This window comes from Anomalospiza imberbis, chromosome 21 (assembly GCF_031753505.1).
Source record: "Anomalospiza imberbis isolate Cuckoo-Finch-1a 21T00152 chromosome 21, ASM3175350v1, whole genome shotgun sequence".
NCBI lineage: Eukaryota > Metazoa > Chordata > Aves > Passeriformes > Viduidae > Anomalospiza > Anomalospiza imberbis.
In genome coordinates, this window is record NC_089701.1 from 3,485,010 (window position 1) to 3,500,127 (window position 15,118).

Here is a 15,118-nt window from a genome sequence, read left to right on the forward strand (position 1 = left end):
TAGACATGAGGCAGCAAATTTATGAACAGTCAAGGTGATTTAAACAATGGATTGACGGGGGAAATTGTGATTGCTGTGGCAGATGCTGTCTGTGGGACAGAGGATGGGTGAGCTGCCCTGTCTGACTTCTGATTTCCAGTTGTAAATGTAATTGCTTTTTTTTTTTGGTAAGCAGCTGGGTATCTCCAAGTGTATTTATAACAAGATATTCCAGCCCACCGATTTAAAATGCTTTTCTTTCTTTTGTTAAGCTAATTATTCTTTATAAGAAAACAAAACAAGAATCCACAGATTAAAAACTGTAGGGCTAGCAAACTGTTGAGTTTGGATGAAAAGCAAAGCCTCAGACACTGGAATGTATTTCATAGGCAATAATCGGGCCCTGAGTATGCCAAACAAATATAAAAAGGCCTTTCATGCAGTAAGATGTATTTTAAAATAAATGGGCCCTTTGGTTTGAACATATGTTTTGCTTTGGAATTGGCCTGAGAGGCTTTTCAGACAGGAGCACCACAAACCCATTTCCCTTTCTGCTTTTGTGCTGTGCCTTCCAGGCTGTCTCCTGGTTTATTCACCAGGAAAATGAGGTCTCCTGACAAAAGTTTGACAGATGCCTGGCTACAGCACAGCAGGGAGCAAGGCTGCAGGGATGTCACCACCCTGCATCAGGTCCCTCAGAAGCTAAATCCCTGGAGGTGAAATTCTGCCCTTTTCACAACAAAAACAGCTCCAGGAGTCATTGCAGTGTTTCAGGACGGTTAGAAAGTCTATCACAGCTGTGGAATTTCTGTAGTTCTGTGAAAAATGGGAATTTTGCTTGTGTTAGGGGTGGGTGACAGACCCTGAGCATCCCTGATTGCTGTTGGGATGGGGGATGTCTGTCCCCATCACGTCCCCAGCCTGTCTGCCAGTGAACCCTTCCCTTCTCTGGGCACACAGGTGCCCAAGACATACAAAAGGGAAGCCTGTAAGCACTTGGCAAATGGAGAATTTCTTTAAACCCAGGTCTTTTAAATGCAAATGAAACCTAGTGTTAGCTTCTGCTTCCTTTCAGCGGGAGTAATTGGAGCTAAGGTTTTATACATAGTAGTAATATATGCATAAAATCAATTAAGTGCTAGGAATGCTATAAACTGCTCTCTAAACCCAAATCATTGAGTCCCAAACAGCAAGAGAAATGGCTGGAAGTGAGAGCTGAAAACTAAGAGAAACGAACAAGGTACAAATATTTGACATTTATCCTCACTACTCTAGGAAATAACATTATGAGTAGGTTCATAAAGGGTGAAGCCTCTCTCCATTTCTATCAGTTGGGTTTTTAAATTAAGAGTGGGAGTTGTAGTTTAACTGTGAATGCCTATTTTGCTGTAGGAATTGCAGAGGAAACCTCCTGCCCTCTGTTAGCAGGAAGTCAGAGTTAAATTTTGTGATCTTTTCTGCCCTTTCAGATTTACAAGGCAAATATATCCAAGCAAATGTAGAAATACACACTTCAGGTACTCCTGTAATTGTAACTTGCTTGTTGACTCTTGCCCTTTCCATCCATGATCCTTGTTTATATTAGTTCCTGATCCATTTTTCTAAATTATTTTTCTAATAATTTCTAAATGTTTTCTGGTAGAATGTGGACCCTGACAGATTTATATTCTACTACTTAGAAAACAAGGCCAATTTAGAATCTTAGCGTTTGAACTTCTATGAGATATCAACTTCTTTGGTTGCCTGGTGTTTGTTTGCTTGTTTTATAAAGCAGAAACTCTGAATGTTATTTAGGAACCCACAACCCAAATCAAACTACTTTTCTCTTAGATGGGATTTTTGAGGCCCTTCTGAGGTTCATGTGTTCTCCATGCAGTTGCTACAAATGCTTTTTACTTATGGCTTTTTTTTTTCTTTCCCCTTTCCCTTTGGCTTGTTTATTTGCAGAAGAAAATGGACAGTCGGGAATACCAGGATGCACAAGGTTTTGCAGCAGATATTCGGTTAATGTTCTCGAATTGTTACAAGTACAATCCTCCCGACCACGAGGTGGTGGCCATGGCCAGGAAGCTCCAGGTAAAGGTGTTGGCAAATGCATCTTCCTGAGTGTTTTTAGTTCAGGTACAAGGTGAGATCCAGATGGGGATCTGCTCTTGGCACACAACAAGGGAGATTCCTCCAGCCCTTGGAAAGAGCCTTGTGCTCTCTGCAGCACTGTTGTGCTCTTCACATGGCATGGGCCCAATGCCACGTTCAGTTCCTAAAATATAATACTCCTTGGTGTTAAAGTAATTGGGGGATTTTCTTGGGCTTTCCAGATGGGCAGCCATATTCTGTATATTATTATTTACTTGTAGTGCACAAAGACCCTGCTCCTGATGTATTTAAGAGACCAGAGTGAGCTGTTTGTGGCCAAGGCGCCTCTGGTCACCACTTTTCCTCCTTTTTGCAGGATGTCTTTGAGATGAGGTTTGCAAAAATGCCTGATGAGCCTGCAGAGGCCCCCCCTCCACCTCCCCCAACAGCCCCAGTGGTGAGCAAAAGCACAGAGAGCAGCCACAGCAGCGAGGAGAGCTCCTCAGACTCCGACAGCTCCGACTCCGAGGAGGAGCGGGCGACTCGGCTGGCCGAGCTCCAGGAGCAGGTACTGCACCATCCCATCTCTGTGTCTGTGCATTAGACAGAGCACAGCAGCAGGAATTGTGTCCTGAAAAATCCCACCAAGGCTGGCATGCAGGGAAACATTCCCAGCCTTAGGGGAAAAGCATTCAGCTGTGCAATCAGTGCATGTTGGATGTAACGGTAATTTTCTTCAAGATGGTTTTTCTCAGTGCTGATGCTCTCTCCTTCCTTCTGGGATCCCAGAGTATGAGCTGCTTGATTTTTGACTTTAGGGTATACTTACTCCTTGGGATGTAGAGGGAAGGGTTTGTGGAGACAGCAGTTACCTTGCCTTGATGGTTTTTCTCCTGTTTCCCCCCAGCTGAAAGCCGTCCATGAGCAGCTGGCTGCACTGTCCCAAGCGCCAGTGAACAAACCAAAGAAAAAAAAAGAGAAGAAGGAGAAAGAGAAGAAAAAGAAAGATAAAGAGAAGGAAAAAGAAAAGCACAAAGTTAAAGCTGAGGAGGAGAAGAAACCCAAGGTGGCTCAACCACCAAAACAAACCCAACAGAAGAAAGCCCCAGCTAAGAAAGCAAACAGCACAACCACAGCTAACAGGTGAGAGCCAAGGTGCCTTGAGGGGAGAGCCAAGAGCTTCCAGCTCTGCCCTTAATTCCTGGGGAAGCTCAGTAGTTGTTAATTTGCTGCTGAATACTGTTCCCATTCCCAGACAACTCCAGGGAGTCTTTAACTTGGAGCTGGCAGTGGAACCACCGCGTTTTCAGTGTCCAGCTCTTTGAATCCCTGCCTGATTGCTCTCAGATAAGGTTCTGGGGGTTGCCTTTTGTGCAGCCACCAAGAACGTGCCATTTCATGGCTGCCCCCCCGCTGCTACTTGGGCTCGTTGTCACACTTCACAGGGCTAAAATATAATAGGAGCACAACAGCTGATCTCAGGCTGCTGAGCTTTTTCAGCACTTGTGGTGCTGCTCCAGCCATCTGACGAGAGCTTCAAAGCCAAGAGCATGGGGATGTTTGTTACAAGGGAGGCGGGGGAAAAAAAAAAGAATTCATTGCTGTGTCCCTATGAATGTTTTCATGCTTGACAACCTCCCCAGGCAGCCCAAGAAAGGAGGCAAACAGGCATCTGCAACCTACGACTCGGATGAGGAGGAGGAAGGGCTGCCCATGACCTATGATGAGAAACGACAGCTCAGCCTGGACATCAACCGCCTGCCCGGGGAGAAGCTGGGCAGGGTGGTTCACATCATCCAGTCCCGGGAACCTTCCCTCAGAGACTCCAATCCCGACGAGATTGAAATAGATTTTGAAACCTTGAAGCCCACAACGTTACGAGAACTGGAGAGATACGTGAAATCTTGTTTACAGAAAAAACAAAGGAAACCATTTTGTAAGTTAACCTCCCGGGGCACGTGTTCCCCCCAGCAGCTCTTGGGCTCAGCTCTGGAGTCAGGGCATGTGTATTGAGATTCTCTTACCCACCCGTTGAGTATGTGGTGGCAGGAGTTTTTAGAGCTTTTCTCCCGAGGAAATGTACAGAAACTTCCTGGTTTTCTCTGTTCTTTCTTCCCATGGTGTCCTGCTGCAGAGACCTGGAGAGCCAATGTGTTCCTCTGCAAGACCTGTGGGATGCCTTTATTGCTTACCCAGGCTCTGGAAGGCCCTGTAAAGCTTTCAGTCTCATTGTGTCAGGTGTTACATGCACACATCTGGAAGGATCAGTTTCTTATCCTGAATCTAATTAGGAAGGAAACAAGAAACGTGGTTGGGATCCAAACCACCAAGGCAATAAATGATTTGCACAAGGTTACCTGGTTACCTGTGGATTCTGGGCGTGTCCGAGTTGTGTATTCACCCCAAAACTGCTCTTCCCGTGTGTCCTGATCACCACATTGGCCTCACCCTCTGTCAGTTCAGAGGGTGAGTGTCAATCTGCTGCTGAGTGTGTGGTTCAGTGTGGGACCGACTTTGTGTCTCATCCACAAAGCAAATTCCTGCAGCCCCTGGAGAGTTTAGCTCCAGCTGGACAGAAGTAGGATCACTTACCTGAAATGCTCCTGACTCCCTTGGTTAAGGGAGTTTTGCTTTTAGGATTATGACACAGAAGCTACTCCTTGTTCTTGCAGAGCATCTCCATTCCTTCCTCAGGATTTTCAGGAAGGCCTAAGCAAAGCACAGACTTTGACCTTTCTTTTTGCTTTATATATTTTTTTCCCTGAATCCTTCACTGTTGGCCTATCTCAGGAAAGGATTTTCCAGAGTTCTTAGGAACAGGAAGCATCCTTCAATTTTGGAACCAGAGCATAGAGTAACAGAGAGAACCTCAGATACCCACCCTGTGAGCCTGGCATGCCTGAGCCTGGCTGGACTCCTGTGCTGAGTGTTCCCTCTTAGGTCTGTGCTTTCCAGTTTTCTTTTTTTGTTGTTTTTTACTCCATTGCTTTAAAACAGCTCACAGAAATGTAGGTATTTCCTTGCTGGATCAGGCAAAATATCTGGCTCCTGTCTTGTGCTTCCAATCCTGGCCAACACCTGTGTTCAATTACTCCTTCTTTGGAGGAATATTTCCTTTCCTTGGCAGTGTGAGTGTTGCTGGTCCTTCTCACCCTTTCCATCCTGATGCAGTTACATTCCTGTTGTCTGCCAGCCTTTGCCTCAGTTGGTTTTTAATTTGCCTTTGTTTGTTTTGTTTTCTGTTTAGAGCAACATAAACACCAGTAGATTCTTGCGTGAGGGGATTGGAAGTTTTAATGGCAGATGCTTTACTCCTGACAACCTTTAATGGGACACTTTATTTTACAGGGCAGAAAACCCATGTAACAATTCTGTAATTACAAATCTGTAATTATTGACCATATAACTGGCTGGTAAGTAACCTGTAATGACAAGGTTATTACATGGATATTTCTATCTTCTAAAATACTTTCCAGAAGATTTCTTTTTAAAAAATTGCATGTTACAGGATGGTGGTGATTTGATGAGCAAGGCAACTTCAGGTGTTGCCTTCTCTCTGGGATGTGTAGTTGCTGTGTGAGCACTGGATGTTGGCAGTGTCACTGCAGAGTGTGCACACAGATGTACATGCCCTGTAAAATAGTGATGTCCACTCTTTCCCCCTGCATCCCTGCACTTTCAGAAACTCTGTGTTCCTCCCCCACAGCTGCCAGTGGCAAAAAGCAAGCAGCAAAGTCAAAAGAAGAGTTAGCTCAGGAAAAGAAGAAAGAACTAGAAAAACGGTTACAGGACGTCAGTGGGCAGCTAAACAACAACAAGAAGCCTGCAAAGAAAGGTAATGGCTTTGGGTTTATGGGAAAACAGCCCCCCAAAAGTGAACAGACTTTTGACAGGGTCAAAACCTCAGCCTTGGGTTTGTCTCTGTGATTGGAACCCTCAGGGAGTTCCCACTGAGCTACTGTGTGGGGCTGCTTTGGTCCCTGGCCAGGTGGAAGCTGCTGGGTGGTAAATAGGAGCTGTCTGGGAGGCAATTCCTCCTTTAGAGGGAGGAGGATCTTTCCTGTGTTAACCTGGTGTGCAGCCCACACCACAGAGATTCTAACACATGGGGTCACAAAAATCCCAAACCCCCACATAGCTCAAGATGCTCCAAAAGGTTCCTCCAGTGCAAACAAAGCTTTCACCAGGGGGGTTTGCTGTGCTCAGAGGTGACACTGCCCCACAGCAGAGCTCCTCTGTGCACCCCAAACTTCCACATCATGGTTTAGGGTAAATTTGGGAGAAAACTTTTGAAGGGGTTCTTCTAGAAAGTAGATTTAAACGGCTTATTTTGTAACTGGTTCAGGAATATATTTCTTTGGAGAAAAGTTGAAAAAACCTGTTTATTTAATAGGCAAAGCATTTGCTAGTACAAATAATGAACATTATTAAACAATAAAGCTTTTTGCTGCTTTAAAAAAGATGGTAAATACAGAAAGTCTCTTTTGTGGGCTGTAACTTGACTTACTTGGTCTCTTATCGGTCTCTTTTGGTGTTTGAAATGCTGCAGCTCAGGCTTGGCTTGGTGGGCTACCAAGCTATGAGCTGTAGCTGCTCTTTTGGGTGTTCAGTTTAGAGTAGGGTTAAACAGGTCTAAAGAAAAAGAAAAAAAACTACAGTTGAGGGAACTTCTCTGCTTCAGCTAGCTAAAAACTCACTAAAAGCAAAGGAGGGCTCTGTCTTGCTGTCTGTCTGTCTGCAGACAGCACAGCCCAGGAGCAGGAATGTGGAGGAGTGCAGTTTCTGAGAACAAACTCCACGCTGCTTTTCCATCCTCCTTCGCTCTCAGAACCAGCCTTAAAGGTGCAAAACTTATTATCCAACATAAACAGAGCAGCTGGGGATAGCAGCATCCTTCAGCCAGCCCAGGGTAGGAGCGCTGCCACCCCGTGGGTCCAGCTGGGCACGAAGGCTGTGGGCGACCCTTGTGTGTTTGAGTAACCACATAACCACATCCCTGCCTTGTTCCCCGCAGAGAAATCCGGCTCCACTCCCTCCGGAGGCCCCTCCCGGCTCAGCAGCAGCTCCTCCTCCGAGTCCGGGAGCAGCAGCTCCAGCGGCTCCAGCTCGGACAGCAGCGACTCGGAATGAGCTCGGACACTGGGACACAAGCCCCAAACGGACACCCCCTGCCGCCCCTGCTCTGCAGTGTCCCCTCCCCTCCTTAACCCCCTGCTCTTGGCCACGGGGGTCAGGTTTTATCCCCTCTCTCTTTCCTCTGACTTGTTTTTTATTTTATTTTTTAACTCAGTGTTACAAAAGGTATTTTCCTTTTTTTTTTTTTTTTTTGGGGGGGGGGAGTGGGCTCTCTTTTAATAGGTCAAAGATCTTTGAGTGTGTGTGTGTGACTAGACTTTATGACAAATAGTTCCCTTTGCATAAAGTCTCTAAAATTTACATTTGTCTGGAGAAAATTGGACAAAAATGGAAGAACTTTGAGCTCTTAGCAGGAGATAAATAGAAAATTCTGCAAGGTTTGTAGTACATTTCCCTCCCAGCCCTTCCCTCTCCCCAGAATATTGTCTTTTAATAAGCCTGCCTGGCTCACACAAGGTAAAAACCATCTTTTTTTAACAAATCTCTGTAAAATGGTACTGTATCTGAAAGATGTTAGCTTTTGAACTAGTTGGTGTATTTGTTATTAGCACTAGTATTCTTAATCTCCAAGTCTACAGTGTGATGAAAATGTCAGATGCTATCATCTTTTTACATAAAAACAACAAAAAAATCCAAAAAAATTCTCATGTACTGTGGATTGCTAACATGCTTTTTTTTTTTTAAATCTTGGTAGAGGCATAGGCACCTGTTCAGGAAGGTCTTGAAGCATGAATTTAACTTTTAAGCACACAAGCAATAGAAGTGGCTGCATTTCTTGGTTTTCCACTCAAAAGCTTCACCTTTCCTGGGGATTCACTGGGAAGAAGGGAGCAAGGGACACACTCACATTTCTTGGGAATGTTATTTTTACCATTAAATAGAAAATTTCCAGGAAATGGGGCGCTCTATGAAAGTTTTCATGGAATTGACAGGAGTTTTTTTTGGCTGGAAGTTGTCAGCTGGAGCCTGGAGTGATCCCTGCAGTGACCAGGACAGGTCATGTGCCCATTACTGGGCACATCTTGGGCATTTTCTCCATGACCTACACCTCAGTCTGGGCTTAAAATAAAGCAGCACTTGAGCTCCAGCTGAGGTTGAGCTGGCAGGGGAAGTGGAGAGGGATTTTGTGTGTGTTTGGGCTTTTTGCTTTTGAGTTTGCTTTGGTTTTCTTCCCTCTCCTCATCATTCTGGTAGCGAGCTCCTAGAGAGGGGATGCTCCTCCTGTGTCAGGCAGGGTTCAAGTTCCAGGCACTGAAATGTTTTACCTCAAGGAAAAGAAGAAAGAGGGGAGGGAGAAGGAAAAAAAAAAGCTAATTTTTTAAAAGCTTGCTGTTTTTATCAGTCCAGCCTAATGTTTTGACCTGCACTGCTGCAATACAGCCTGGGTTCAGTGTCCCTAATTTCATGTATATACCATGACTTTATTTATTAAACACCATTGGTTTAAAATGTAATAAAACCTAACAAAAGCAAAGCTGGGGTTTTGCAGGCCAGCAGACAGGAAGACTTTTAATGAGGTTTGAATCAGATTAAAAAACAAACAAAAAAAAAAACAACAAAAAAAAAAACCAAACAACAACAAAGCAAATAAAAATCCACAACTTTATTTATATACTTTGGACTTTCTACCTACAGGTGCTACAGTCCAGTCTCTTGTGTGTCTGGTGCTCTGTCATGTTTGGTGTGTTAATTTTTAGATTTTTTTTCCTCCCCTTTTCACCCCAGCCCCCTTTTTTCCTGTTTTGTACAAATTTTGAAGACATACACTTCAATACAATTTTATTTTCTCAGCGGTCTTTTTTCCTCCCCTCTTTTTTTTTTTTTTTTTTTTTTTTTTTTTTTTGTTTTGGTAGAACAATGGGGGTTTTATCCTTTTCTAATCCAATTTTAGGAAAACACCAGTTCTATAATTATATCAAATTTGTAATCTGAGGGGCAGAAGTTTTATTGTAAATTCTTTTTATTGTAAAGGAAAAAAAAAATACACAGAGTTCAACTGAAAGTTCTGCCTTTCCATGTCCAGCACCAGCCCCTAAAACTGCCGCTCCTCTGTGGGGTAGCCCTAAAATTCACCTTCTGTGCTCTCCCAGTGGTGCAAATGGCTCCAGATGTTATTTTCCCTGCAGGTGAGTGGTCCTGGAGGCCCCTCAAGGGCTGGGGCAGGAGCTGCTGGGCTGGGCCCTGGGGGATGTCCCTGTGCTGGCAATCTGGGAATCCCTGCCTGCTGTAGCATTCCATTCTGCACTTCCAGCTGCACCCCTGCTCAGTGCCAGGCACCACTGCCCACCAACCGAGGGTGATTTGCTGGACACTTGGGCCTCTTCTCAAAATGTGCTGCTGACCAGAGATTCTTTCCCACAGCAATTCAAAGAAAAATGTTCTGATTTTTACTGAAATTCATTATTTTTCTTTTCCATTAATAGAGTTCAGTTTTGATTTTTTTTTTTTAAGTTCTGCCCTTACAAAACCTTCCCCAAGACAGATCCCTGGTAATATATTTTCAGAATTTACTGTGAGGAAATGTAATATTCACCTAATTAAGAGCTTGGGTTTCTTTTTAACGGGGTTGGGTTTCACCTGTGTTTCTCCTGTTGCCTGCAACTTGAATGATCAAAACCAAGGAATATTTTAAGGAATAATTGCAACCAATTCACTGCCATGGCTTTTGGATAAACAAACTCCCAGTTTTCCCTTCCTGGGACCTTTTCCTTCGTGCTTGACCCTGAGCTGTGGTGGTGGCTTCCATGGGGAGGACAAACCAGAGGCGACAGCATCACTGCCACAAAAAACCTGGGAATTTCAGCTCTGGCACCATCCTCTGACATCAGGAACAGCCCCTGGAACACACAGACATCCTCAAGGAGCCACGGGGCTGCCCCACCAGAATTAGCTGGGAAAGCTGGAGCCAGAGGGTTGAGAACCACGGGTGAGGTGATGGGAAAAGGCGTGGCCTGAGGCTGGCTCAGCGCTGGAGGAAGGATCCCTGTTTGAGCTGGAAAATCATCCCAGCCTGGGGATTCTCCAGGAAAACAACCTGCCAAGGCCACCACGGGATGGGAAGAATCTGCTGCACCTCTTTGATCCACCAGCTGCAGCTTGGGCTTCCACTTATTGGGAAACTTTGCGTGGAAAGTGAGGTGTTCCCAACAAAACGTTGCAAGGAGAAATCCATTTTGGCATGACTGAGGGAAGAATTTGGTGACTCCTCACTTCCAAATGCTGTCCTTACACTTTTCCATTCCCAGCTTATTTGTAATGCTCTTTATCCCCACCGTGTCCATGGGGGTGCCTCTTGTACATCCTGAGTTTCTCCAGGAAAGAAAAGATGTTTCCAGTCCAGAGTAAGTAGCAGCAGTCCTAAATGAGTTGGGAACTGAAGCAACAGAGCATTTATTTAACTGGGTTTTATTGCATGACACGTCAGTCCAGATGTCATAAAATAACTTGGAAACGATCAAACACACAACGTTTGAAGAACATTTTTAAACTTAAGAATAAAAAAAAAAAAGGAAAAAAAAATTAAAATTTTTATGGTAGAATTTTTCTTGAATGAACAAAGTTTAACTTTGTTTTCCAGGGGAAACTTCACTGAAATCAGTATGATTTCATATGTATGCATACACACAGAGTTTTATTGAAACTGCTTTTTTCGGACGAATTCCTGTTTTGACAAAATATCTGACCAGACCTTTCTCAATCAACCAGCATTACTGCACCTTTTAAAGACTTTGTGAACCTGTTCTCTGATTGTAAACTCAGCCTGTCTCGTGGCTCAGTGGGACCAGAGGGAGATCCCCATCCCAGCGACCGAAGGAATCTCTCAGCTCTCTGCACACCAAATGTGTCATCTACACGACAAAATCATTGCAATTTTTGTACTGATGTGGTTTGAACCTTGCCTACCCCCAGGGTATGGAAGTGTGGGAGTGATGTTTCAGGGCTGTGTCACTGCTGGGAGGGTGGTGACCCCCAAACACACACAAACATCATTTCTGTGTGGGGGAATCCACAGCTGAGCTCTCTTCCCTCTCCTCTGTGTGGTAGAAGCAGACTGCAGTTACCTAATCTAGTTCTTTCTCTGCTTTGGGGACTCTTAGAGCAGTTTTTAATTTCGGAATTTTTTTTTTCCTTGTTTTGAAAGGAATGATGTTTTTTTTAAAGCTGGGGTTGGAGCTGAGGGGAAGGGATCGGGGCATGACAAAGACAAACCACAACCTTTTTAGTACTGGATTTTAAATTGTCAGTCTCTTCTTAACCCTGAGCAGTTACCACTAGGGCTAACTGTGGGCAGGCTCTGCATCAGTAAAGAGAAATTTAGGATTCCTTACACAGCAGCATTATCTTGCTTGAGCTGCATTTTGTAAAGAAAATGGTATTTGCATATCTTTTTAAAATGTCATTTTTAAAAAAATAAATTAAACCACCAGCTAGGATTTGACACAGGCCACTTAGAACACAGCCCTGATACTGGCATAACCAATCCAGAAAGATTTGTTGTTGTATTTTTTGCTTTGTTATTTTGGGGTTTTTTTAATATTTAAAAAAGAAAAGAAATTGTTACTTTTCTGTATGATGTGCATGCAAATTTACCGTAACTCTTTTTCTTAAAACTTTTTAGTGCCATTTCTAGTATATTCCTGTAAATGTCAGTTATTGAAAAGAAATGAGTCAATGTAAGTAGTTTAGCTTGTTTATTGCAAATTGCTGGCCTCAAACAAAACAGAATTAAAAAAAAAAAGAGTTAGAAAGTAATCTTTGATGTTACTGGTAATCACAGACCCTGGTCCTGGGGCGTTCGTTTTGTTTTCATAATAAAAAGAAAAATTGTTTGGTGTGTGCAGTTTGATCCCATATTTTCCCCTCTCCTCATCTTTTCCAGGTGTGGCACTCAAACGTGGACTGAGCAGTGCCAGGAGCCAAACATCAGGAGATTGAATCCTGGTGCCACGAGTCCTGGAATAATTTGGAAGTTGTTTTGGGGAATGTCACACACAAAGGGCTGACTGCCCTCCAAGTGGGGGCAGCTCTGGGGTGTGTGAATCACAGCTGAGTACCTGCAATAAAACTGCTTGAAATCCCCTTTTTTGGTGAGGGAGTCTCACCTGCTCTCGTGTCCCAGAGCAGCCAGGGAAGGGCTTGAGCTCTCCCCCAGCATCCTACAGTCTGCAGGGTCTTAAATTCTGTGAGGATTGCTCCTGATTGAGGTAAGTTGGGCTGAAAAGAGATCAGATTTCACCCAGGTTTGCTGCTGGCAGGACCTGCAGGAAGCAGAGGGACTTTGTCTCCTGCTCTGTGAGCTCAGGGTGACCTGGAAGGCACAGCTTGGAAAGGGGGGCCTGGAGCAGCTGGTGCCAGTGCCAGCAGAGTCCTGGCATTGCTGTGTGGGGGCCAGGATCTATTTTGGTCATCAGAGAGGACTGGGGTTGGTTTTGCTGTTTATTTGTGTGTGAGGTGGGGTTACCAGAGCCAGGCTGCCCCAGGGTTAATCTTTCTCTAACTCTGTTCCTGCTCACTGCCTCTCCAAGGCTTCAGCAAGCCTGTTCCACTCTGCTCTTGTACCAGTGACACTCCCACGGGCTGTTTGTCCAGCCTGTCCCCTAAACAATCTCCTGTGAGGCAGGTGAGGCTGTTTCTGTAGCATTTGCAGGTGAGTTATTTCCAGGGGCAGCAGGCAGAGCTGTTTCTTCAAGCTGGGAGGAGGTTGAGGATGCAGGACATGATTGAGGTCTGACTCACTGCTCATGCCTTGAATCCTGGGGCTGGGTCTGCCAGAGGGACTGGAATGAGTCCAGAGGAGGGAACAGAGCTGGGGAAGGGTCTGGAAAGTGTGTCCTGTGAGGGGCAGCTGGGAGGGCTCAGCCTGGAGGAAAAGGAGGCTCAGGGAAGACCTTGCTCTCTACAGCTGCTAAACTGAGCTTGTGAGGTGGGGTTTGGTCTCTCCCAGGACAAGAGGGAACAGCTTCAAGCTGCATCAGGGGAGGTTCAGGTTGGACAGCAGGAGCAATTCCTTTGAGGAAAGGGTGGTCAGGCCTGGGCAGGAGCTGCCCAGGGAGGTTTGGAGTCCCCATCCCTGGAGGTGCCCAGGGAAAGTCTGGACATGGCACTCAGGGCTCTGGGCTGGGGACAAGGTGGGCATCGGTCACAGGCTAGATGTGACAACCTCTGAGGTGTTTTCCATAATAATTCCTTCATTCAGTGTGGCACCTAGAGCTTTCCTTATCCTGAAAGTGCTGCTGGCCTTGGGGAGCTGGAGGAGCCTCCCCTGCAGCTCCCAGTCCAGTGCTGTGCCTTGGGAGCCCCACCAGTAACTGAGGGAATTCCTCCCCCCAAAAAGTGGAATGCCAAAAGCTGTCACCTGTGCCAGAGCCATGGACGTGCAGGGGGAAAACAGCCACTCACAAAGCTGCATTCAAATAATTTTAATGCACTTTATCAAAGAGGCTACAACAGTGTTTGAAATAAGTGCACCACCACCACCACACAGCTGGCTCAAAGAACAGCCACAGCAGCCACTCCACAACCCTGCTGTGACCAGTGACACACAGAAATGGAAAACTACAGTCACATTCACAGAGATGGAAGGACAACTCATCCTCTTCTTCCTGCACTGTCACATCCAGCCTCCATCCTGGAAGAATTTATGCACATTCTTACGGGTTTAGTCTTGTATAGTCCAATTAACACTCTGCAAAATAACTGAATTTTGGTTTACCAGCCACGTTAACAAAAAGAGACTGATTATACCCAAAATAAGCACCTTCCTTACTGAAATTAAAAAGAAAATAAGTGTTGGATTTCTTTTTCTATAAGAAAAGAAAATGAACAGCTGGTTTGGGGGATGTGCTGTTCCTTAAACTCCCAGAGTTCACGTGCTCCCCAGGGCTGGCCTGGAACCCACCTCTCCCTGCTTCTCCAGGTGAATCCACCTGCAGTTCCCAGGGGAGCTCTGGGCCCAGCCTCCTGCCTGTTTGAGTAAATCATCTCCTGTTCACTCAGCCAGGAGCTGGAGGCCCAGGTGGGTCACACATCCCTGGCACTGCTCCCCCGGCACCTTGCCGAGCCTCGCTGGGTTTGTGAACCTCATTGAACGCTTGCACTCGGTTGAAAAACATTTATTCACTGAGTTGTTTCTCCTCCAGAGCTAGTCCTGACAAAACCAAGAGGGTTATTTGTGTGCAGAGCAAAGCAGCGAGGTCCAGCAGGTTTAAATCTATGAGCACACACACAAGGTATCAAACACCAACACATGCAGAAATAGTGCTTTTAAAAAAACAACAAGCTGCCCATTGTTTGCAGTGCTATGGAGCAGGGCTGAGTACACCAAACCTCTATGATTTCACTCTAGAACAGGTGTGTTCTGCTCAGTACATTGAGTTCAGCAAGGTTGAGTGTCTGTGTGTTTGTTGTAGCATTTCACCCACGCGGGAGAGATTCTTCACTGTATTAAAAAAATAAATAAAATAAAGTGCTTGGACAAAATGCAAAGGAGGTTTTAGATAAATAGAACAGAAATAATGACTGTGCCTAATAATAGGCAGGTAAATAATCCATCCTGAAGCTGACATCAAATGCTGATTTGCCTGGAGCTAAGCCTGTGCCCAGGCACTGCTGGGTTGCACACATGGCCTAGGCAGGACAGAAAGGGCAGAACCCTGAAGAAGAACTTTCATGCTGAACGCTGGGTACATAATTCACACCCCTGGAAGTGGTAGTTTTGTTTTTAACAAAGATTCAGGTGCTTGCTGGGCTGAGTTTCTCAGCATGATCTTGCCTTGAGCAAGTCAGGATTCAGCAGAAACTTAAACCTGAAAGCAGCAGCCTCTGTGCCCAAGCAGGGCAGTGCTTCTCCCTCCTAAAATCCTCCAGTTAATCCTAACAATCCCAGACACAACTTTTAAAGTACATGCACCAAAGCTACAATCCAACC

At 45.2% G+C, this 15,118-nt stretch overlaps 1 protein-coding gene across 2 annotated transcripts in view; it reads left to right on the plus strand.

The window, feature by feature from the left end:
• The window catches only part of BRD3 (bromodomain containing 3), a 41,223-nt gene extending 30,171 nt beyond the window's left edge, over positions 1-11,052 (plus strand). For both annotated transcript variants that reach the window (XM_068211099.1, XM_068211101.1), the window contains exons 7-12: positions 1,927-2,055; positions 2,432-2,623; positions 2,963-3,198; positions 3,699-3,991; positions 5,762-5,890; positions 7,070-11,052. In XM_068211099.1, the coding sequence (XP_068067200.1) occupies positions 1,927-2,055; positions 2,432-2,623; positions 2,963-3,198; positions 3,699-3,991; positions 5,762-5,890; positions 7,070-7,185 (1,095 nt within the window). In that variant the 3' untranslated portion in view covers positions 7,186-11,052. The remainder of the gene's footprint in view (positions 1-1,926; positions 2,056-2,431; positions 2,624-2,962; positions 3,199-3,698; positions 3,992-5,761; positions 5,891-7,069) is intronic.
• The last annotated feature ends 4,066 nt before the right edge of the window (positions 11,053-15,118 follow it).